Raw genomic sequence first — 25414 nt, forward strand, 5'->3', positions numbered from 1 at the left:
AAATTCTGCTCAACTTCATGCATTGCACGAATTCCTGGCTGATGAAGGGTGGTCCATTTTCAGAAACCAACACCTGCAGGATCCACACAGGGAGAACATGCAGTCAGTGGTTAGCACTGTTGCCTCACAGTGCCAGGGACCCAGGTTCAATTTCCAGCTTAGGTCACTGTCTGTGTGGAGTCTGCACGTTTTCCCCATGTAAGCATGGGTTTCCTCCCAAAAGATGTGTTGGTTAGGTATATTGCATGCTAAATTCTCTTTTAGTGTATCCAAACAGGTGCCAGAGTGTGGTACCTAGGGGATTTTCACAGTAACTTCATTGCATGTTAACGTAAGCCTACTTATGACACTAATAAATGAATTTTCAACTTAAAACAGACTCTGCACAGACAGTGGCCCAAGCCAGGAATCGAACCCAGGTCCCTGGAGCTATGCCACCGTGCTGTGCCTCCTTTCCCCCTGTCCCAATGAAAATGAGGATAAGTCACTCCAGATGTGATTCATTCAACATGAACAGGAAACCTTCCACTTCTAGCACAGTCACTCATCTCTCTCTCCCTATTTCTCTCTGTATCTCTGATTAGCTCACATTTTTCAGCCAAAATAGACCCCTGAGCAGAAGATCTTGCCTAGTCATTTCTTCTCTGCCCCAGAGAGTGGTGAATGCTCAGTTTTTGAATATATTCAAGACAATACCCAAATATCCATCCAACTTTAAGGGAATTAAAAGATATGAGGATAGCGCAGAAAGGAGCAGCTGAGGTCGAACATCAGTCATGATCTTGTGAATATCAGAGTAGTTCAAGGGACCAAATTTCTGCACTTAATTTTTATGTTCACTCAAACATTTGGGCATAGTGACACAAATACAACAGAAACAACAATTAATTAGCCATTTAAAATTTGTTCATCTGAATTCAACAAATTTTGCTGCTGAATATATAGACAGTAACACTGCCAATTGATTGCTGTGATAATACAATTCTGAAATAATATTTATTTACATATTTACATGGCAACTTCACAAAATGTGATGATGGGTTTTAGGAATCAGTGGTAAAGCCAGGGCCAGGCTGGATGTAGAGATACATTAAAAAGGTACTTTGTCAAGTTCAATCAGAATCAGTTGGCATACAGTTATCTATGTTCACAGATTTATTACTCCAATTATTAGATGGTCCGTCAGTCAGCTCCTAGCTTAATCCTTTGAGAACCACAATGCCATTTTTGCAAGACAGAGCATTATACATTATTCTTATCCATTGATAAGTTAATTTTATGTATATATGCAGCGTTTAAGTCTATTCATAAGATGTTACCACCTAAAATATTAGAGTTTTCAAAGAACATTGGAAGCTCAACCAATACAGCAGTGGCTACATTCACCATGTTAACACACACATTCAAAGTGTATGATTAAAAAAATCATGTAGATACTTTTGAGAGGTCTAAAAGAGATTTATATGGCAAAGTCAAGGCAGTGTGTTAAAAGCACTTCCCATTGTTATTTGTCCCTCTGAACCCCTCCTTAAAACCTGTGAAGAAAGACTCCCAACCTTAATATCAAGCACAGTCCATAATAAGTTAACTGCACAATAGCCATATATAGTATACAATATATTTGGTTTATATATTGAATGTATACACCCTCACATTATGTATACATGCATATATATGTATTATATATGTTTAGATATAAGCTGCATTCATGCAGAGGATGGGACAGAGTGGGAGGGTGATGTGCAGAGGAATAATCATTTGAATTTACAAAAAAACTTTAACAAAGAAAAGTACCCTTAATGAAGCAAAAAGACACTCAAGTCAAATAATGGAAATAGCAGCAGGGTTGAATTCACACTCATTGAAAAAGATGAGTTTTAAGCGAGGTGGTAGAAGGGGATAACAACATGGAAAGTCATGGAGGAGTTTAATAGAAGGATGCGGATTTTAAATATGATGTACTTGTCGGACGGGGAAACCAATACAAAAAGCTACCAGCATTGTTTATAACAAATCACCCTTCAAAACGTATGACACTCATCCAAGGGGTGACACTACTATCCAGCTATCTAATGACTTCTCGAATTAGTGCTTAAAAAAATTGACGATTTTCTTTTCTGCAAATTGGGACTATCTGAATTCACATAAGAAAAATCAATCACTTGGGAGTACAGAACTTGAACAATTGTGAGAACAGAGATGTTGTCGAAGCTTTTCATCTTGCATGCATCAGGACAATTGTTTGAAATTTGGCATTCGCGCAATCACAATAATCTACACTACTGGAGATAAAAGCATTGATTGATTGGTAAGTCGATTCTGATTGGCTGAGATGTTGCCATGGAAAGAGCAATGGAGGAATTATAAGCTCCCAAGCTCCCATGTAAGATGGAAAGCTTTAGCAACATGTCTTTCATTTTAGCAATATTCAAGTGAGAAAACATTCTCTTGGCTGCAACCATGTGGCCATAGGGTAATTTAAGCTTTCAGAAATTGAAAGGAATTACAGGGTGCTGCCAAATGTTGCACAATACCATTTCCATTATAAATTCTGGATCATCCCCACAAGGCAGAATATCGAGTGTGTGTTCATATTAATTGTGAGACATGGAGGACTTTTATTAATTGTCTCATTGACACCACCTTCAGTGAACACTACCTAAGTAGTGCTGTAGAATACAGACTTGACATATCAACCACTATGAAACTAAACTACTATGCAATCACTACAGATATTCTTCGAGCCTAATTGGTTCTTTGGATATCAGTGTAGCTCTGATTCCTTTACTCTGACTTGCTCAAAATGGCTCTATCATCTGAAATGCCCAGACCCAATCTAAAGATGATTTTGTTATTCACTGTACCCTTCCCCCAGATTGCATTCAATGTTACTGGAAACATCTCACATCTTGGGATATGGACATCACTGGCAAGACTGGCAATCATCGACAATTTCCAGTGGAAGAGGTGGTACAGTTTGATACAACTGAGTGGCTTGTTTGACCGTTTCAGAGGGCAGTTAAGAATCAATCATGTTGATGAGGGATTGGTGTCACAGACCAGGTAAAAATTTAGGTTTCCTTTCCTAAAGGATATTTTTTATTCTATTTGCTCACTGTCTGACAGCCTCCTTGGCAAGGCCAGCAATTAGTGTCCATCCTTAATTGCTCTTTAGAAGGTCGTAGCATACCACCTTCTTGAAACACTGTTTATGGACTGCTGTTATGAGAATTTGACATCTGTGCAGTCATGATGTGGAGATGCTGGCGTTGAACTGGGGTAAACACAGTAAGAAGTCTCACAACACCAGGTTGAAATCCAACAGGTTAATTTTGTGGAGTCACTCATACTAATGCAATCTTTTCATTCCAGATTTTAAAAAGAACCAAATTCAAATTCTCAGACTGCCATGGTGAGATTTGAATTCATGTTGTCTGGATTATTAGTCCAAGACTCAGGATTACTGGCCCCGTAATGTAACTGTAGCTATGTTACCCCTCTCATGACTTTGTGATGTGATTCCACATTAGATGTTGTGATCAGGAGATGAACATTCACACAGAAGTGCAAGTATAGACAGAAAAAGAAACGCATTGAGTCTGAGTATGTTGCCACGTACTCAACATGGGAGAGGCAGGCTTTCATGATCAAAGTTGGTGCATTGTTTGTACTGAGGATAGATGATTTTCAGAATTTATGAGGCAGAGATAGCGATGCATCACACTAACTCAACTCCAAGAGAGATAACTCTAATATAAAGCCATATTTACAAGGGAGAGTTCTACAGCAATAAAGGAAAATTAATATTTAGACTATGAAATTAATGCACAAATACACTGCTCTTTGGAAATATATGCTCACTGAAATTGTGAAAAGTAATGTTTGCACAACTAAACCTTTTGAAAACACATCCAATAGGTTTTGTCCCATAGATCAACCGTCTGTCATATTTTTTAGCTGGCAATTCCTTTTCATTACTTATTGTCACTCTCCTATAGGATCTAATGACTGTCCATGCTTAACTATCGCTGAAAAAGGAGAGTGATATGGGCTGGAATCTTCCAGCCGTTCATGCCCCACTGCTGCTGCAAGCAAGGAAGGACAATTTGGCGTTTAGCCAAGTCTTCGTTCACTGCAAAGGAACCAGAAAACCCCATCGGCAAAAATTACCAAAAAAATCCCCCTGCGCTGACTAATCTATTCATCTTGCATTCCTCATGACAGATCAAATGAATACATATTGTAAAAGGAACAACAATTCACACTGCATGAGAAGGAAGTGCTGATCAGTTGGCAGGTGGACTTTGATTGGTTGAGGCAATGCCATGGAGAATGCTTGGAACAGTTAACTGCCAAGCTACTGTTCAAATTCAGATCAGATAGGACAACTCTGATTGGTTGTCAAGCAAGACTTGATCGATCAGCACTGCCTTCTAATGCAGTGGAAATTATTATTCCTTTTACTGTTGGTAATCTCACAATCTGGTCTGATGAGAGCAAGATGAAATGATTAGACAGCATGAGTGAATTTTATGAGTTTTTTTTCGAAGTGTCCAGCTAATCTGAAAATGTAGGAATTCCGGATCCATTTCTCGGGTGAGTTTTCACACCCAACCTTAAATGCACTCTCTCTGAAAGGATGGGCTAGTCAGTTTCGAGCCAAAGGGGCTGTGGGTGGGGCTTAACTCACCAGACAGTCTGTTGAGGGGGGTATTGTGCCTGTGTGCACCTCTGATGCAGCACATGGCCATTAACAATAGCTGGGGTCTGGCAGATAGAGAGAGAGCGCTGTCAGGATCTTGTTATTGCAGGCATCTCAACTAACTTTGCTCCCCCCCTCCCTTCCTCAATCATGGGGGCCTGCGGTCCGAGTTGCAGCCAACTCTGCTCTTCCCCACCACACAAACCAATCGCAGCACCCCCTGCCCTCCCCCACCAATCACAGGCAGAGTGGCAATGGGCCTCCCTACCCCATTGACCCCACCTCTGTCACACCCCCCATTGGTCCCACCATGCTGGCATTGCCAAGGTGCCAGGGCCACCCCCACCTTCCACTTCTCCAAGGGGCCTCAATGGCCTCCGGTTCATCCGGTGAGGACAACACGACTGCTCCTTGCCAGTGAGACCATAAAGGCAAGAAAGCCCAGACAATTCAGCACCAAGCTCGCTAAACACATTCAAAACACCATTTTAACAGAACTAAATAAATTAATCAGCCGCTTGCCCATTTCTGGTGAGAGGCTGACTGCGCCAGAAATCCAGGTGTCATAAAATCGTGACAGGCATGAAAACAGGCGCCATTCCCACTAGCCACATTATACCCGATTTTACAACATTTTCCCACCACAAAACGGGCACAAAGAGGTCATAAAATCCCGCCCCATACCTCTTTTTACAACAAAAAGCAAATTCTATGCAACCAAACAATTAACTGCCCATTCCGTAGGAAATCACGATATTTGTTCTGTCTGTCCTCTCACTCTGGATGCAGCTCCTTGGCTGCTTTGCGTTCTCCAGATGAAACTGCAGACATTGGGGCAGATTTTTAGTCCCGTTACACTTAGCATAAATCCCGCCATGCCAGAACTCAACAATAGGTTGGAAATGGGCACAGAACACTCTGCAATCTTCCCTCCTAGCAGACACAATTAGTTTCATGCCCCGCAAAGGTGTAAACTTGATTACCATGGATTTAAACTTATTTAAATATGCAAAATCAGCTTAATACCGAATTGTCGGAGAACGTCACATGCCCGTCACATAAAGGTGGTAGGAATCACTACTGCTTTGGAAACCAGACGTGATGACCATGGCAGGAGGCTCAGAGGCCATTGCAGCCCCCAAGTGGTTGGGAACATGGCACTGCCTGTTGGCACTGCCAAGGAGTGGACCTCAATGCCAGCAATCTATGTAGGGAAGGGCGAGAGGGAGTTCATGCTGTTGATTTATGTCTGGGGTTGGGGGGGCCTTTGAATTCAATTTGAGTTTGGGCACCCTTTAAAAATGGCACCCTGATCTCAGTAAAGCCAGGCTTGTGGCATATTTAGGCCTCTCTCACAATGAAACCGCAAAACGCACCCTCCTTCAAAATAATGGCAAAGTGTGAGAAGGTCTCATCAGGAAACCTGCCCAACACACCAGTTTTCTGACTGAACCTGACATTTGGAATATTTTTGGGAAAATGCTGCCTGCCGTCTGTGCTGCTCATGCAGCTGCAAGTTTTTTTTTAACCATGGCATTACCACTTTCTGTAGTCTTGGACAGCTCCAGTACAACCTGACCCTCCTCCCTCTCCAACAACTACAGTGCTTTCATGGCTTGGTAGTCATACTCCCACCTCAGAGTTTGGAGTTTGTGAGTTGGAATTCACTCCAGCACTTGCATACAGCTGAAAAGTGTTTTGGAAAGTATAAGATATATCATCGGGGAGAGTTTTACCAGGAAGCAGGGTAACAATGACAGCCAGTAGAGTTATACGGGGAGATGCGTCAGATCAGTTAGTCCTAATGTCAGTCTTTCCTGTAAAAGGAAGCAGACAACTTTAAATATTCAAAGGCTGCATTAGGGGCCATTTTACCAAGCTGTCCACATCTTGACAACAATGGATCAACCCCTCTAGCAGCTGAAAGCAAACAGCGTCCCAGAAGTAGCTCAGGCTGGGGGAGGTTTTTTTGTGTGGTGAGAAGGGATCGCGGGTAGAAAGGACAACATCTGTGGTCCCAGTGAATTAGTTAGAGACTTGTTTCTTCTATCAGGGCGCTGTTAAATGTATTTTTTAGAAATGTCTTCAGCCTATCCTCTGTAGGCTCCAGGGTCCCTGCACATGTTAACAGTGGCCACCACTCCTCGCAATTCTGCTGAGGTGCCAGCCATGCTGTAACAGATGGCAAAGCCAGCAGCAGCTCATTCAGTGCTGCCATTGGGAAAACTGAGGGAGCAGTCCCACTGGTCGGCCATGCATGCTCCCAACACCTATTTCCGGCTGCTGTCTGGACCAATTCAATGGTAAAATTTTGCCCAGTCTCTATATAAGTGTAACTCCTCCTTTTCTGAACCCCAGCCCTCACCCCTCCTCTGAAATACCAAACAAATACCAAACCCCACACTTCCGTGGAGTCACCTTCTAATACGGCAGTGCCAGGAAACTCAATGATCCCACTCTCTCTGGAGTTCTCTTAGACCCTAGCTTATCCAAAGTCTTCCGTACACTCTTGCTTCTTTCATAATGTTGCCAGACTATATCACTTCACCTCCCTGCAATATTCCCAAGTTCCAGTTATAATGAGCATTCCCAAATCCCCAATCTCCCAGATCCATCTCTCATGAACACACAAACAGTAAATGACTCCATTTTTCCCAGGGCTAATCATGTCCTGTTTTCAAGCTCTCCAAATTTGTCACATTGGTGTGTGTTCCACTGCTGCTTTTACAACCTGTTCTCCCCTGATCAGCAGCATCACCAACCCATTATCTTGTGTTGTTCTGCTTCCAACAAAAGACAAGTGAGAAGTGAGAAGTGAGAGAAATTAACAACGAGGTAAAGGATCACATTCGTTTCAATATGAAATTGGGTATACACATAAAAAAGGAAAGATTTGCGGAACTGCGAGGAAGAACAGGGGAATGGAATTAATTAGACAGCTTTATCGAAGAGTTGGCATTTCTCTGCATTTCTACCCCTCACCTTCTTATCCTTTCTCACCCCAATGTGGATCTGACACTTTTGTGTGAAACTCTTCTTCAGTATATCTTCTGTTTATTAAGCATTTCCCCTATACTGCTTTTTTTTAAAAGAAGAAAGGGAAAGGAAAGAGAAGATTTCACCACCTTTTCCTTCATTCAACGAAATCATTATTGTTGACCTAAGCCACAAATTTCTGAGAACTCACTCCCATTCTACCAACATAGCTTTGCCCAAAGCACTGAAAAACTCAATTTCTGATACAATTCCAAAAAGAAATGCAACTTCTCTGGGAAAATTATTGGCCACATATCCTCTCTCAATCACTAACCCTGAAAAAAAAATGCTTCTTTATTTAAAAAAATAGAGATGAGTGCAAAAAGTTGGGTTGGGGGGTGGGGGGTGGGATGGTAGGGGAGAAGAGAAAAAGATGGAGAGGAGACAGCGTGCATGCGCAAGAGAAAGGTGGGCAAAAAGAGAGAGACAAAGCATGAAAAGAGAAATCAGGGGAAAGAAATAAAGAGAAAATGTTGACAGCATTGCTTACAGCAATTTTCTCTGCTCAAGCATAAATGATACACCACAGTATGCTAAGTTGAAGAGATCATGGTCAGTTAGTAGATCTTCATGTGGACACTTCTCAGACTCACCAATAGCCAGCATTGAAACCTTCTCTTCTCTGTGTGCTATGGTAGAGATTAAAAAGTTAATGCCAAGCATGATAATATTTTCTTCATACTTGTCTTAAATTCTTGAAAACCATTTAAGAATAAATTTTGGTTTATTTCAACATTTCCTGCACAACTCAAATAAGATGTGTCACTAATGAGTCTTGATAACAACTTGCACTCAAATAGCACCTTTAACATAGTAAATCATCCCAAGGCACTTCACAGGAGTGAGAAAAATTGGATAAAACCTGACACTTAGCCACATAAGGAGATATTAGGATATGTGACCAAACAAAGCCTTGGTCAAAGAGTTATAATCTTAACTAGGGAAACAGGAAGATTTAGGGAAAGAATGGCAGGGTTTAGGTCCTAAATACCTGAAAACATAGCATCACAGAATCTCAGAACTGTTATGGCACAGGAGGAGGACATTTGGCCCATTGTTTCATGTATTGGCTCTCCAAACGAGCATCATGACTTAGCTCCATTCCCCCGTCTTTTCCCATACCCCTGCACATTACTTGAACAGAAACAATCACCTAATGACCTCTTGAAAGCTTCGATTGAACTTCCCTCCACCACAATTCCAAGTCAGTGCATTCCAGACCCAAGCCACCGATTGTGTTAAAGTTTTTTAATAATATCACATTAGCTTCTTCTGCAAATCACCTTAAATCTATGCCCTCTCGATCTTGATTCTTTTACGATGGGTTAAAAGTTTCTCCCCATTTACTCTGTCCAGCCCCCCTCATGATTTTAAACTTCTCTATCAAGTCCTCGCTTTGCCTTTTTCTTTCCTTGAAGTACTGTCCAAACCGCTCCAATCTACCCTCATAACAGAAGTTTCTCATCCCTGGAACCATTCTTGAAAAACTCTTCTGCAGTGAAGGAAATAGGGGAGTGCACAAGAGGCCTGAATTGGAGGAAAACCAAGTTCTAAGAGGATGGAGAGCTAATAAGATTCAAAATAGGGAGACATGAAGCCAAGGAGGGATTTGAACAGGAGGATGAGAATTTTAACTTCAAGGTATTGCTGGACCAGGAGTCAATAGAACACAGGGATGTTGGATAAATGAGATTTGGTGCAAGTTAATGTATAAAAATTTTGTATGAACTTAAGCTTATGCAGTGTGGAAAAGGGGAGACCAGTCAGGTAGGTATTGGAACAGCCTGCTCTACAAAAGCAAGGATGAAAATTTAACTTAAGGCAAAGTAGATGGATGGTATTACAGAGAGGGAAGTAAATGACCTTGCTGATGAAAAGGAAGCTTAACTCAGGGTGAAATAAATGCAAAAGGTTATGTGAAGTCTGGTTCAGTCAGATATACTAATTAATTAGGCAAGAGACACCTGAGATCTTCCAAATCCTTAATGATTTCTAGTATTTCCAGAACAAAACCATGCGTGTTTGTCCTCTATTGGTTCCCTACTGCTTTGCTCTTTTCCCATAACCCTGCTTTTTGTCAGTTTTTAAGAATATATCCAATTCCCTTTTGAAATTGAGTATTGAATCTCCTTCCACTAATCTTTCAGGCAGTGCCATCATAACTCGATGCATGAAAGAAATTCTCCTCATTTTGTCCCCTGCTTCTTTTTGCCAATTAGCATTGAGAATTTTATTGGTAAATTCAATAATTTTTATGTGAATTACTAAACTTTCTATGTTTTCTTGTTTAAATTCTTAAAATTCTAAGCTAAAGAAGTTGCTTCTATTCCACAGTTTTTCAGTAGATGGCTTGACCCTGATTATTAGCATCCAATCCTTCCACACGTGATGTCAAGAACACTACAAACTGAGATTTATAGCAGCTCCAAATTTTTTTCTTTCTATTTCCCGTTTTTGTACTATTCTGTATAATTCTCTGGTCGATGATTGCAGTGTAACTGAGCTGCTTAACAACTGAATTCAGTCACTGGTGGGAGAGATTTCCGTTCCCATACCAACAATTGACAATTGTTTTCATATTGAAGAATAAACATCACACTGATAATGTGCATTCACATTTATGTGTACTGATGACTGGATAGATGTCAGACCATTCTGATCTGGGCATACAAACCAATCTATATAATTGATGAGAATCAATGGTAGAGGACTTGTTTTTTTCTTATTGTCTCCCTACTTGCTTCACATCTTGGAAAGTAAACACATTCTAATGTAGATATGATTCCTGCATTACAGCCTCTAATAGAGAAAAATCCACATCACCACTTTTCAAGTGTAATGCATATGAGAGACCGATGAGAAAGACCTGAGGATCAATTTTGTTCTTGACCACAAATGAAAGTCAAAGCTTTAAGTATTGTGCATTAGACCAGTTCTAACCTATTGGAGCCTCTTTGAAAGTTTGGAAGACGTCGCAGAATGAAAAGTGATAATATGTGGAAAGGCGCCTATAATGTTCACCAATTATGATGGAACATCTTTCCTAAGGTCAAAAACAAATCTCACTACTAAAAGAAAACTGAAGACTGGGGATCAAAAATGGACTTTGTGTTCCATCGGGAACAAGCTTTTCTTGCTTGTGAGTTTACTACAAACATGTCTAGCAATAGCCAAAAAAATCCATATGGGGGTTCTATATTAAATAACATGCTAAAAACAACTCAGAAGCAAAAATAAGCACTCCCCTATATTTCGTCAACTGGACTGTCTGACAGCTATGGTTTATAGCTATAAAGAAGAAAAAAAATAACTATAATTGCAAACCACAGTAAATACTTCTCAACAGGTTATTAACAGGAGTTGTCAATGAATCCAACTTGATCAACAAATTTAAATTTACCAATATGATGAAACAGTTACATTTTGTACATGTTAGTTTGATCATCTTGGCTCAGCTGACAAGGCTTTCACTACAGCATTGGAAAGCCATGGGTTTAAACCCCAGTCCAGGACTTGAATATAAAATTTAATATAACACAGCACTCTTGAGAATGTTGCATTGTCAGGTGTACAGATTATCTTTCAAATGAGACATTGGGTGGAATTTAATGCTTCTGCCTGGAGGCAGGCTGGAAGGTGGAGGCTGGTAGGGGTGATATGCTGAAGGATAATGGAGCTGGATGGAGGTCCTGTCACCCTCGCGTCTTCCCCCATTTGCAAGAAGGGCTGAGATTGTCCTTCCCGTACAGCGGCCAACTGATGCCCATTAGTGGTATTTGCATTTTTATAGCACTTTTCATGACTACTCGATGGCTTAAAGAGCTTTGCAGTCAATGAAGGAATTTTTGAAGTGTAGTCACTGGTGTAATGCAGGAAAACACAGTAAGAAGTCTCACAACATCAGGTTAAAGTCCAACAGGTTTATTTGGTAGCACAAGCTTTTGGAGCACTGCCTCTTCATCAAGTGAGTGGGAGTTCTGTTGAAGGGGCAGTGCTCCAAAAGCTAGTGACTTGTGCTGTTGTGAGACTTCTTACTGTGTTTACCCCCATCCAACGCTGGCATCGCCACGTAACGCAGGAAACACAGAAGCATTGCAAATTCCCAAAAATTACAACGTGTTAGTGGCCAGATAATCTGTTCTTTGTGATGTAGATTGAAGAATAAATATTGGCCAGGACACAGAAACTACTAAAGTAAAAGCAAAACACTATGGATATTGGAAACCTGAAATAAAAACAGAACACGCTCGAGATACTCAGCAGGTCTGGCAGTATCAAAGCTAACATTTTAAGACAACTATCACTCTTCCTCATTTCACTGGGATAACTCGCCTGCGTTTCTTTGGAATAGTATCATGGGAACTTTCACATTCCACCTGTGGAGGCAGATAGGGCTCTGAATTAATGTCTCATTCAAAAGATGGAAGCTCTGAGTGCAGCACTCCCTCAGAGCTGCACTAGCGTGTCAATCTTAATTTTTGTACTCAGACCTTAGCTTGCAGCCTTGTGGAGCAGTCTATCTTTTTCGGGCATCATGTGCTTAACAGAGTGGCAAGGGAGGAATCTGGAGGAAGACAACCTCCTGGCCTTTGCAGCAACCTTTCTCTGTCCCCCTGCCTGCATTTACTATGGCCTCATCACTGTCCCAGCGATCCTTTTCCACTAACCACCAATCCAGAAGGGTGTACTGCAGTACCAGCATGGCTATCGCTCCAATGGCACTGCCAGTACTGGAGAAAACAGGCCTTTGACTGGTCAGCAGCTCAAGTAAGTGGGACATCTGTAAGTGTGGCACGGAATTGCCTCAGCAGAGCCAGTATAATAATTCAGCCAAACGCCAGTTTCCTGTCATCCTTTACTGTGTAGCAAGGAAGAAACCACACCTGCGACTCATACCTACTTTTCAGGACCAACACTGGTCCAGGTGAAGTAACAGATTTAAAAGCCCTTGCTGAATGCTTCCAACTGGGCAGGTCTCTGCCTGCTCAATACTGGAACTCGTACGCAACAAAACCAATGGGTAGATCTATCGATGACCCACGTGGCCTTCATGGCCATCATAATTTCCCTTCTCCATGAGGTGCTAGTCTCTTCCAGCACCCCCATCGCAAGGAAGTCCTTTACATTGTTTAATGAGCGGATATCCCTCGAAATTGGGAGTGGGCTAGGCAGGGTAATCAACAGGGACCTTCACTTCTAGAAGGAGCATGAAAGGGTCATCAAAGTGGGTTCCTCCTTAACCCTGGGGGCTGACTTCTTCAGCCTCCATCTCCAAGACTGTCACTTCACTATCTCCAGCGACTAACAGAGTCAGATTTGAGCTGAAGGATGGCACTGGCAGTAGTGGAGCCTGCTCAGACATGGACTATCTTGGAGCTAGGGAGTCTAAGTGCTTCCTCAAAGACTTTGCCTTTACACAATACTGGTCCTGTTTTGTCCACAATGATTCCAGAGACCCAACTGGGACCATCCCTCATGTTTCTCACATGAACCAGATCATCCATTCAGAAAGTTCTTTATGCTCTTACAGAAACATAATTCCATTTTGGTTTTCTTGTTGGGAATCCACCATCCCCACCAGGTTTGGGAATAGCGGGCTTAATCTGGTATGAGGTCACCTTTCCATTAACAGCTCCGCTGGGGCAACACCTATTGTGTGGTCTGATCCTGTAATCAAATAAACCCTGCCAGTTTGGATTACATGGAAGCTGCCGGTTGCTTCTTCATGCTGTTGTTGAAGGTTTGTACTGCTCACTCCATTTGATGACAGATGAGAAGGAACAGTTCAGATGTGTTGGATACTATTGGAGAGCACTAAGATTTATAAATCATCGCTAGTGAAGGCCGCGCCATTTTTCAAAATCAAGGCTTCCCAGTATCCCGTGTATACTGAAGCTTTGCTGCAAATTTTCAATCGTAGCCTGTGAAGTCATGGAGTCCATGCGCTGTACCTCCCATCACTTAGAGTGCGCATCCAGCACAATTAAAAACATGGAATCCATAAAGAGCCCTGCAAAGTCCATGTGTACATGTACCCAAGGCCTTCCAGGCCACTTCCATGGGTGTATAGAGGCTGAGGGCGGGGATTTTGATTCTCCTGGAATAGGTCACACCACCAAGACTCTACCAAGTCTGTGATGTCTGAGTCAAGGCCACCAGACATAACTCCTAACTAGCATCTTCGTTTTTGATATTTCCGGGTGGCCATTTTGTAGTCCTGTTAATATAGGACGTATCCTGGAAGCAGAACAATTACTCGGGATAACCAAAGAAAAAAACCCATCTTCAACTCTAAGTTTGTCTTTCTTACAGGGTAGGGTTTCATTTTTTTCGAAGGGCTGTCTTTGGAACTCCCTGTGCAGGATCCTATGTGTTATTTTAGATAGGATTTGATCTTTTTGGGTCCAGGTTTTGATCTGCCTTGCTGACACTAGCAAAGTCTCCAAGAAATTCAGGGTCATTACGACCTCTCCAAATGCAGGTAAAGAAGCCAGGCTTGTGGGTAATAGGAGGTGACTCAGTGTATCAGCATTGGCTAATCAAGGTTCCAGGGTGGTGTTCTAGAAGATATTCTTAGGCTACCAATAACAAGGTCCAGAACTGGATCTGAGTGGAGATGATAGGAGGGATTGCTTTGTCCACTTCGAAGAGAGCTAACAAGGATTTGTGGTCAGTATTTTAAAGCAAAGCATCTACTGTAGACGTATTGATGGAAATTTTTTAATACTAAATGCGACAGCCAGCCCTTCTTTTTCAATTTGAGAATACCGCTGTTCCATTTCTGAAAGGATCTTGGAAGCACACACAAAGGACTTTTCTGTACCGTCTTTCCAGCAGTGTGACAGCACTGCTCAACCCCATATGAGGAAGCATCGCAAATTATACAAGATCTTTCTTAGGATTAAAATGGGTCAGTTGATAATAGCTGATGTTCAACTTCAATTTAACATCCAATTGCTTGCAAAGCTTCCCAGGTCCATCTCTGGTATTTTCACACTTGAGCATGCAAGGGGGCCAGAAAATGCCAAGTTCGGAACAAATTTTCTATAATAGTTTACGACTCACAAGGAGGATTTCAACTCTGTGTGTTTCTTATCCTTTCCTAGATGTTAACCCCTTGCCATCTACTCTGTAGCCTAAATATATTACTTGAGCTACTTGAAAAACACATTTCTCTCTTTGCAAGTGAACTCCTGCTCTGGAAAAATCTCTGCAAGATTTCTTCAAAGTTGGCCAGGTGTTCCTGTTCTGAAGCCCCTGTGATCAAGACATCATCTAAATATACTTCAATCTTGAGTAGCCCTTGGAGAATGTTCTCCATAATTCTTTGAAAAATGGCACACACTGACGAGATCCTAAAAGGCAAGTGGGTATACTCATCACATATTTCCAGAAAGACTCATCCAATTCACGCTGAAGATAGGTGTGGCTCATGTCCAACTCAGATAATGTCATGCTGTCTTCTAACTTAGTGTACAAATCTTCAATCCGGGGCATGAGGTACCTATTGAGTTTGGAGACCCGACAGACCATTAGTTTATAATCCTCACAGAGACAAACTGATTTGCCTGGCTTATGAGCACAGAATACAGGGCCAGCTTATTCCACAAATTGCAAGAGCTTTATTATAGTCAGACTTTTAAGCCACTCTAGTTCAGTTTCCACCTTCTCCAGCATGGAGTAAGGAACTGGTCTTGCTCTAAAATACGTAGGAGTAGCGTTGGGGTCAATGTAGACCTTGGCTCCTTTTACTTTTCCAAAGCCTTCTAGGGAAACTCCAGTATATCTATTAATAATTTTGTATAGTTCTCCCACTCCCCCATGCCCAGCTGAAGATTTCCAATCAGTTCAGCCAGATTCAATCACTCCTCACAAGGCTTGGCCCTTAGACTTGTACAACGAGTGGGAGATGAGCTAATCGCTGTCTATAAATCATTGGGAACATTGTGGTGTCTTTTACCTGTAATGGTTCTCCCATGTAGGTGGCTAGTCTGGCCTTCATATCATCCAATCTCAGGCACCGGATGCCAGATTGCAGATGCTTACACATTTGTTCTCCAATAATGGAGACTGCAGCTCCTTTGTCCACGTCCATCTTCAAGCGATAGCCATTCAATAGTAATTTTATTATCAGGGCAACTTTTGTTGTAATGATACGATTCAGTTGTAGTGTCCCTGTCTCTGGAAAAGAGGTTATCTGCATAATATGGGCAGGTACTGGTCTTGACGTTTTCCCTAGGCAGCACATGTTTGCCTATTTCTGAAACTTTGTCTTGGCTCTGTCCATCATCTGGCAATTGCACCTTTCTGGAATATGTTCTCTAATATTCTTAGAGTCATCACTGTCTTTCCTTGACTGACAGCTAGTGATTATGGCTCCTATGTTGAGAAGGGCCCTTTAACATCTGGTTTACACAAGCACTCTCCACTGTTTCCCTCTAATTAGAAGACTTGCTCCTTGTAGTTCCTGAGCCCCTTTTTCTGCATTCTTAAGAGCTAAGACTTTTTTAATGGCTTTCTTTAAATCTAAAATCGGGTTCTGCCAACAGCTTCCTTTTGGGTGCTTAGGTCATTTATGCCAAATTGCAAACTGTCTCAAAATATTTCATTAAGAGGCGGTCCAAATTTGCAATATTCAGCCAGTATCCACAACCTAGCTAAGAACTCAATGACAGGTTCCGCAGGAATTCTCCCAGCCACGTTGAAGCAGTATCTCTGGAGGGTTGTAGAGGTTTGTTACCAGGGTTACCAGCTCATTAGACATTTTTGAGTCAAGGACATCCAGATAGGTCAGACTTTTTAATCACACTGAAAGTCGGGGCCCCTGCATTCATCAACAATATCACCTTTTGTTTATAGCTCCTTCAATGTTGTTACTTGCCCACTGTGTCACAGGGTTCAAGTTTCCTGAAAAGAGACACAATAGCTTTTTCTTAATGGAGAAGATTTTTGACTTACGGAGGTTGTCTGGAGAAGGAAGATGGGTGGAAAAAAAATTTGTCATCACCAATGCTATTTTTCAGCCAAACATCAGTTTCCTATCACAAAGCACACTTTATCATATACCATGAAAGACAGCACTCCCGCAGATCACAGCTAGGTAATGCAACACCTCAGGATCAACAACAGTGGTCAGGTTGAAGTAATAGGTTTAAAAGCCCTCAGTGGATGCTTCCTATTGGGCAAGCCTCAGTTTACTCAATAAGGGAGCTCATATTCCACAAAGCCAATGGAGAGATCTAGCAATGATCTCCCATGGCCTTTGTGGCCATTCTAACAGCCAGAAACCCCAACGGCAGCTAAGGGTCGTCTGATTGATACTTAATCCAAATAGAACTTCCAGAAATGGTTATAGTGGCCACTGTAATCCCCACCCTAGCTGCCCAATAAATGAATTGGTCCACCACCGTAAACATTAAGTTCTGCCCATTAGAACTGGCTAGACATTGATAATGCTGGGGCCCTTCCCAAAACCAAAGAAAATAAGTTAACTAGTCATTCATTTCACAACTATCTGCAAGTCTGCACTACATGTAAAATGTTTACACTGGAGACCAAAATAGCAACAGTTTTTCAAGTGTATATGAAACACGTTGAAAGATACGATAATGTGTTTTTCTTCCCTTTTCAAAGGTTTATAATTGGGGATCCTCAATTAAAGAACATAGGAGTTACCCATCCTATGCTCACCAACCCATTACTCTGGGCCCTATTTAACTGAATAGGAATTTCAGGGAAAGCCTGCAGTCATCATTTAATCTGTAGATCAGAATGTATTACGTACAGGTCACTATGCATTTACAGATTATAATAGCCTTCTCATGCAGTCACCTAATCAATACACATAACTAATCAAATAGCCAAACAGTCTGGTCACTGGGGAGATTAAAACAAGATGCTGTTGATAGAGATGATAGAATAATCAATTTGTGGCCATACTTTTCAGATTTGATTTAGCGGGGAGGGGGACAAGGGGTTGAATGCAAAGTAAACACAGTTTCTACTGGAAGATAGGTAAGGAAGCAACTCATTGATTTTCTAAGTAACACCAAAAGACAAATTGAAAAAAAAATCACTGTAGATTCAGTGGACTCCAGTGTTGCAGTTGCAAGTGCAGCAACAAAATCTGCTCACAGTCCCATTTTGAGATGGGACTTTTTCATTTCTAAATCATTTTTTGGATAACTGTCACTTTTCAGAATTTCTAACTACTCTGCCATGGAAGAGTGTTGGAATAATTTATGTTAAAATTAGAACATTACTATTTTTACCTCTCAGGAGGTTAGATTCTGTAAAAAGAAATGTTGAAGGGTATGCAGCAAAAGCCAGATGAAATAATTTGTGGAATGGTATTTCCTGTGTATCACTCCACCTGAAGACAATGAAAGACATGCTGCTGTTCCTGGACTCACCAGGCTGAATATTTACCTCTGAACTCACTCAGAACTGAGGAGACAACGAGTTGAGAACCCAATTTTGCCATGGAACTTGCCCACGGCATTAGTATTCCTTCTGTGTGTGTGTGTGTGTGTGTGTGTGTGTGTGTGTGTGTGTGTGTGTGTGTGTGTGTGTGTGTGTGTAGAATCTTATACTCTCCTTCCTGGCGATTATGAAAGCACAGTAGCATTCAGATAGCAGGGCCCCACATTTTGCCTCCACTCTGATTTGGTCCATGATAGGCACCTTCCTATGCTGGCATCAGTAGAAGTTCTTATGGGCCTCACCCCACCACCCTGGCAATGACACAGGTGGGGGTCCACCATGCAAGGTGCACACAAGCAAACCTTAATGTGATGTTTTGTCAACTCCCAGAGAGAAGGAGGTAACTTGTTCATACCTACTCACTATATTATAGAGGGACTAGGTATTCGAATCATAGAATCCCTACAATGCAGAAGGAGGCCATTCAACCCATCAGGTCAACGAAGGGGCAAACCCCAAAAGCTTGTACGTTTACTATCAAATAAATTGGTTGGACTTAAACCTGGTGTTGTCAGACTTCTTACTGTGTTTACCCCAGTCCAATGCCTGCATCTCCACACCTTGTCCCATTGGCAGGGTTTGCCCCTGCAGGTGCAGGTGAAAGTCTTTGTTGGGGCTCTCACTGGCCCAAAACCCAGAGAGTGTCGACCACAATAATCTCTGCTATCAGCCTGCTTCTAGCTCTGAAGTTGTGGGAATTGCACCAGGTAAAGTAATAAGCATTTGCAGTTTTACAATGAATTCAGCATTCTTGCGCTATATCATTGGGTTAGCTGAACCATGCCTGCATGAGTCAGTCATGGACACCTTTGGCAGTTAACTGAGCACCTACAGGATCCTAACGATGTCAGTATCCTCCTCCCTAAGGATGCAGACTCGTTATCACCTTCCTCCGCCTGCAGCTCCAGTCCTCTCTATAGCACTATGCCGTATAAGACACAGCAGACCACTAACATTTTGGACACACTACCTACTGCATACAGGTGCCTCCATATCTGTCCAGACATTTGTTCGCGTAATCAGCAATCAATGGCTTGGTCAATAATTGCTTTAGTGCTCATGTGGTTTCAGTTTTACTTTTCCTGTTATAGGGTTTTTCACAGATGTTAATTGCAGCCAGGTCTTTACACAGTAACTTTATTTACAGGGAGTCATCTATTAACTTTGTGGAAGCCGTGACTAGTACAGAATGAAGGTATCATGGCAGCTTCTAGATATTCTTCACATACATGCATAAATGATTTCTGTAATTCATACCAGATGAGCGTTAATGGAGTTGAATCCTTTTCCATTGAATTACGCTTCCAGATGACCTGAGGACACCCTGATTGTCATATGGATACAATGTACAACTCCCTGAACCTATGGAAATCCATTGCAGCAAAGCAGAGAGCCACCCTATTCCAACCAGCCTTGTCAGCAGCACAATGAGTATAAATAGCAGCTCTGGTAAGCATGGCATCAGTTACTTGACAGATGCACATCTGCACAGTAGATTGTGAAATCCTGTAGAAGGAGCTGAAGGCAAGTAAAACCAGAGTAGCTGGAGGAAACTCAAGGCTGGCACTGAACCCAGATCCTCAGCGTTGTGAGGAATGGGGGAGTTGCTGAGATTCTAACCGCCATTGGCAATTTGTGCTCACCTTTCCCGGTGGAAGGATATCTTGTTCCAACATGGGGCAGATATGACTACTGAGATAGCTTGAATCTTTGCTTTTACTTAACCTTGGGACACAAATGTCACTGCTAGGCCAGTATTTATTCCCCTTCTCGAGAAGGTGACAGTGAATCACAGCACTTAGGGAAGGAGTTCCAGGATTTTGAATCAGCGACAGTGAAGGAACAGTGGTATAACTCCAAGTGTTCGGTTTGGCAGCAACTTCAAGTGGCGGTATTCACATCCAACAGCTGCCTTCATTCTTTAGGGCAGTAGAGGTCATGGGTTTGGAAGATGCTGCCAAAAGAAACTTGAGGAGTTCCTGATGTACATCGTGCAGATGGTCCACAATGCTGCCACCGTGCTAGTAGTAAAGTAAATGTAGTAGTAGAGTAAATGTTCAAATTGGTAGGAATATCAATCAACTAGGCTGCTTTTGACTTGGATAGTGATGATTTTGAATGTTGTTACAGCTGCACTCACCCAAACAAATATAGAGTATTCCATAAAATGTTAACTTATACCCTGTAGATGGTGGACAATCAGCGAGTTATTTGCTGCAAAATTCTCAGTCTCTGACCTCTCTTTTAGTCACAGTAGTTATAGAATCATGGCATTTTACAGCATAAAAAGAGGCCCTTGATCCATACTACCTGCACCAGCCATCAGGGACCTATCTATTCTAATCCCATTTTTCAGCATTTGGTCCACAGCCTATGTACTATGGCATTTCTAGAGCTAATCTAAATGCTTCTTAAATATTTGAGGGTTCCTGCCTCTACCACTCTTTCAGGCAGCATATTCCAGATTCCTACCATTCTCTGGGAGAAAATGTATTTCCCTAAGTTTATATGGCTTGTCCTGCTAAGTTTCATGTCAATGATTATCCCAAGATGTTGATAATAGGAGACTCATTGAATGGCATGAGGCAATAGTTAGATTCTCTCTTGTTGAAGACGGTCATTGCTTGGCACTTGTTTGGCACAACTGTTACTTGCCACTTATCAGCCCAAGAATAAATATCATTCCGGTTTTGCTGTAAGCTGGCATGGACTGCTTCAATATCTTAGAATTGCAACTGGCACTGAACAATATGTAATCATCAGCAAGCATCCCAATTTCTAACCTTATGTTGCAGCAAAGGTCATTGATGAAGCAGCTAAAGATGGTTGGACCTACAAATTCCTACCCTGAGGAATCCCTGTAGCATTATCTTGATGATGTGGGTATGCTGGCGTTGGACTGGCGTAAACACAGTAAAAAGTCTGACAACACCAGGTTTTAGTCCAACCGATTTATTTGATAATAGACTCACAAGCTTTCGAGGTTTCCCTCTTCGTCAGGTGAATGGAGAGTTCTGGCCTCTGCCAGTTTCCAGATGCAATTTTACAACTCATCCGCTTTATCCTGGACCACAATGTCTTCACCTTCAACAACCAGTTTTTCATCCAGACACATGGAACAGCCATGGGGACCAAATTTGCACCTCAATATGCCAACATCTTCATGCACAGGTTCGAACAAGACTTCTTCACTGCACAGAATCTTCAACCGATGCTGTACACTAGATACATCGATGACATTTTCTTCCTTTGGCCTCATGGTGAACAATCACTGAAACAACTATATGATGATATCAACAAATTCCACCCCACCATCAGACTCACCATGGACTATTCCCCAGAATCAGTTGCATTCTTGGACACACGCATCTCCATTAAGGACGGTCACCTCAGCACCTCACTGTACTGCAAGCCCACAGACAATCTCATAATGCTCCACTTCTCCAGTTTCCACCCTAAACATGTTAAAGAAGCTATTCCCTATGGACAAGCCCTCCGTATACACAGGATTTGCTCAGATGAGGAGGATCGTGACAGACACCTCCAGACCCTGAAAGATGCCCTCATAAGAACAGGATATGGTGCTCGACTCATAGATCGGCAGTTCCAATGCGCCACAGCGAAAAACCGCACCGATCTCCTCAGAAGGCAAACACGAGACACAGTGGACAGAGTACCCTTCGTCGTCCAGTACTTCCCTGGAGCGGAGAAGCTACGACATCTTCTCCGGAGTCTTCAACATATCATTGATGAAGACGAACATCTCGCCAGGGCTATCCCCACACCCCCTCTTCTTGCCTTCAGACAACCACACAACCTCAAACAGACCATTGTTTGCAGCAAACTACCCAGTCTTCAGGAGAACAGTGACCACAATTCCACACAACCCTGCCACAGCAATCTCTGCAAGACATGCCGGATCATCGACATGGATACCATCATCACACGTGAGAATACCGTCCACCAGGTACATGGTAAATACTCTTGCAACTCGGCCAACATTGTCTACCTGATACGTTGCAAGAAAGGATGTCCCGAAGCATGGTACATTGGGGAGACCATGCAGACGCTACGACAACGGATGAATGAACATCGCTCGACAATCACCAGGCAAGACTGTTCCCTGCCTGTTGGCGAACACTTCAGTGGTCACGGGCATTCAGCCTCTGACCTTCGGGTAAGCATTCTCCAAGGCAGCCTTCACGACATACGACAGCGCAGAGTCGCTGAACAGAGACTGACAGCCAAGTTCCGCACACATGAGGACGGTCTCAACAGGGATCTTGGGTTCATGTCGCACTATCTGTAACCCCCGTGACTTGCCTGGGTTTGCAAAACCTCACTTACTGTACTGTCTGGAGACAATACACATCTCTGTAACCTGTGATCAGTGCTCCTTCCACTCACATTGTCAGCCACTTCAGGTCTTGAACAGCAGGTTAGGTGTAAGGATTCGCATTCTAATCAGTAATCTCTAAACTGTCTGTGCTTTATATGCTCTGTCTGAGGCCAGAACTCTCCATTCACCTGACGAAGAGGGAAACCTCGAAAGCTTGTGAGTCTATTATCAAATAAATCGGTTGGACTAAAACCTGGTGTTGTCAGGCTTTTTACTGCATTATCTTGATGCCATGATGATGAGCTTCAACAATCACAACCATCTTCTTTGTGCTAGGTATGACTCCAACCAGTAGAGAGTTTTACTCCTTATTCCCATAGAGTTCAAATTTGCTCGGATGTGTGGGTTAGGTTGATTGGCCATGCTAAAATTGCCCCTTAGTGTCCTGGGATGTGTAGGTTAGAGGATTAGTGGGTAAATGCTTAGGGGTATGGGGATAGGGCCTGGGTGGTATTGTGGTTGGTGCAGACTCGATGGGCCGAAGGGCCTGTTTCTGCACTGTAGGGTTCTATGTTCTATGATACTACACTTGGTCAAATGCTGTCTTGACGTCAAGGGCAGTCAACCTCACCGCATCTCTGGAATTCAGTTCAAAAATCTACATTTGGGCCAGAGTTGTAATGAGGTCTGGAGCTGAATGGCTCTGATGGAAACCAAAATGAGTATCAGAGAGTAGGTTATTGCTGAGTAAAGCAACTACACAACACTATCAACAATGTCTTCCATCACGTTGTTGTTGAAAAAGAGTAAACCAATAGGGCTATTACTGGCCGGACTGGATCTGTTTGTTTGTGAGCAGGATGTACCTGAATAATTTTTCACATTATCAGTAGATACCAAGTGCTGTAGCTTCTTTGGAACAGCTTGGTTAAAGACACTGTTGCACATTTGTGTAAAGAAAACTGATCTGTTTTATACCCTATGCTGGAGCTTTGTGAACATCCCCTCTGCCCTACGTGGTGGCATGTGGCTAGGGAGAAGGCTGTTGTTCTTGTTACTGCTCTTTTAGTTCCTCATCACAGATCCCAGAGAACTGCATAAGCTGTTTCTATGCTGAAGTGAAGGCTGACACAGGGGAATGCAGATCAAAGTGAAAATAATCCAAGATAGCCAAAATGATTTTTTGGATGAATTTTGGAAAGTACCTCTAAAGCAGTGAAAGCATGCCCTCAGAACAAGTCTTGGGAGCAACAGCCTTTCACTTTGCAAGGAAGCAGCTATCTTGGTTCCATATTTAATGACTTGTCAGTCTGTCAACTTCACAACTTTATCAATCTAGCCTTGCCGATCCTGGCGGCTTTCTGTAAGCAAAGGAAACCCATACACTGGCAGTTAAAGCCAGAATACAGGATTAAATCTTGTTTCAATTAACAGTTGCCATTTTTTAAAATTTCAAATCCAACATCCTGCCCCTCAGTAAAATCCAGAAGTAAGTGACATGATGTTTCATGTGGGTGACTTTAACTTTCCAAATATTGATTGGAACCTTTATAGGTCGAATAGTTCAGATGGGACACTTTTTTTACAGTGTGTGCAGGAGAGTTTCCTGACACAATACGCGGATAAGCCGACAAGAGATGGAGCCACATTGTACTTGGTACTGGGTAATGAACCAGATCAAGTGTTAGATTTGTTAGTGGGACAGCACCTTGGAGATAGTGACCACAATTCAGAGTCCTTCATTATTGCAATGGAGAGGGATGGGGTCACACGACAGGGCACAGTTTATAATTGGGGCAGGGGTAATTATGATGCGATTAGGCAAGAATTAGGGAGCATAAGATGGGAGCAGAAACTGTCAGGTATGGGCACAAACGAAAAGTGGAGCTTTTTCCAGGAACAAATCCTGCGTGTCCTTGATAGGTATGTCCCTGGCAGGCAGGGAGGACATGGCCGAGTGAGGGAACCATGGTTCACAAAGGAGGTTGAATGTCTTAAACGTAGAACATAGAACACTACAGCACAAACAGGCCCTTCGGCCCACAGGTTGCGCCGATCACATCTATATTACCAAGCCATAGAACTATCTGTAACTTCCAATGCCATTAGATCCCATGTATTCATCCAGAAGTCTTTTAAAAGACCCCAGTGAGTTCGCCCCTACCACCACCAACGGCAGCCGATTCTGCTCGCTCACCACCCTCAGTGAAAAACTTTCCCCTAACATCGCCTCTGTACTTGCTTCCCAGCACCTTAAACCTGTGTCCTCTCGTAGCGACCATTTCAGCCCTGGGAAATAGCCTCCGAGAATCCACCCCATCTATTCCTCTCAACATTTTATAAACCTCTATCAGGTCACCTCTCAACCTTCATCTCTCCAGGGAGAAGAGGCCTATCTCCATAAGGCATGCCTCCCAATCCAGGCAACATCCTTGTAAATCTCCTCTGCACCCTCTCAACAGCTTCCACATCCTTCCTGTAGTGAGGCGACCAGGACTGCGCACAGTACTCCAAATGGGGTCTGACAAGGGTCCTATAAAGTTGCAGCATTACCTCCCGACTCCTAAACTCAATCCCTCGATTAATGAAGGCCAGTACACCATACGCCTTCTTGACCACATCCTCCACTTGCGAGGCCGATTTAAGGGTCCTATGGACCCGGACCCCAAGATCCTTCTGCTCTTCAACCCAGCTAAGACTCCTACCCTTGATATTGTACTCCTGCATCCCGTTGGTCCTGCCAAAATGGACCACTACACATTTATCCACGTTGAAGTCCATCTGCCACTTCTCCACCCAGTCTTGCATCCTATCTATGTCATGCTGCAACTTTTGACATCCCTCCAGGCTATCCA

General features: G+C 42.6%; 1 protein-coding gene across 10 annotated transcripts in view; it reads right to left on the bottom strand.

The window, feature by feature from the left end:
• The window catches only part of LOC145343060 (transducin-like enhancer protein 4), a 180229-nt gene that overhangs the window by 76834 nt on the left and 77981 nt on the right, over nucleotides 1-25414 (bottom strand). For 5 of the 10 annotated variants that reach the window (XR_013886679.1, XM_080188866.1, XM_080188860.1 and 2 more), the window contains one exon: nucleotides 8332-8367. The exons of the other annotated variants lie outside the window; for them this stretch is intronic. Coding sequence is in view for 4 of the 5 variants with exons in the window: in XM_080188866.1 (XP_080044992.1) it covers nucleotides 8332-8367 (36 nt within the window). In the remaining variant the exon portion in view is untranslated. The remainder of the gene's footprint in view (nucleotides 1-8331; nucleotides 8368-25414) is intronic. 10 annotated transcript variants of the gene reach the window in all.

This window comes from Carcharhinus amblyrhynchos, chromosome 5 (assembly GCF_965287045.1).
Source record: "Carcharhinus amblyrhynchos chromosome 5, sCarAmb.v2.hapA, whole genome shotgun sequence".
NCBI classification, from domain to species: Eukaryota; Metazoa; Chordata; class Chondrichthyes; order Carcharhiniformes; family Carcharhinidae; genus Carcharhinus; species Carcharhinus amblyrhynchos.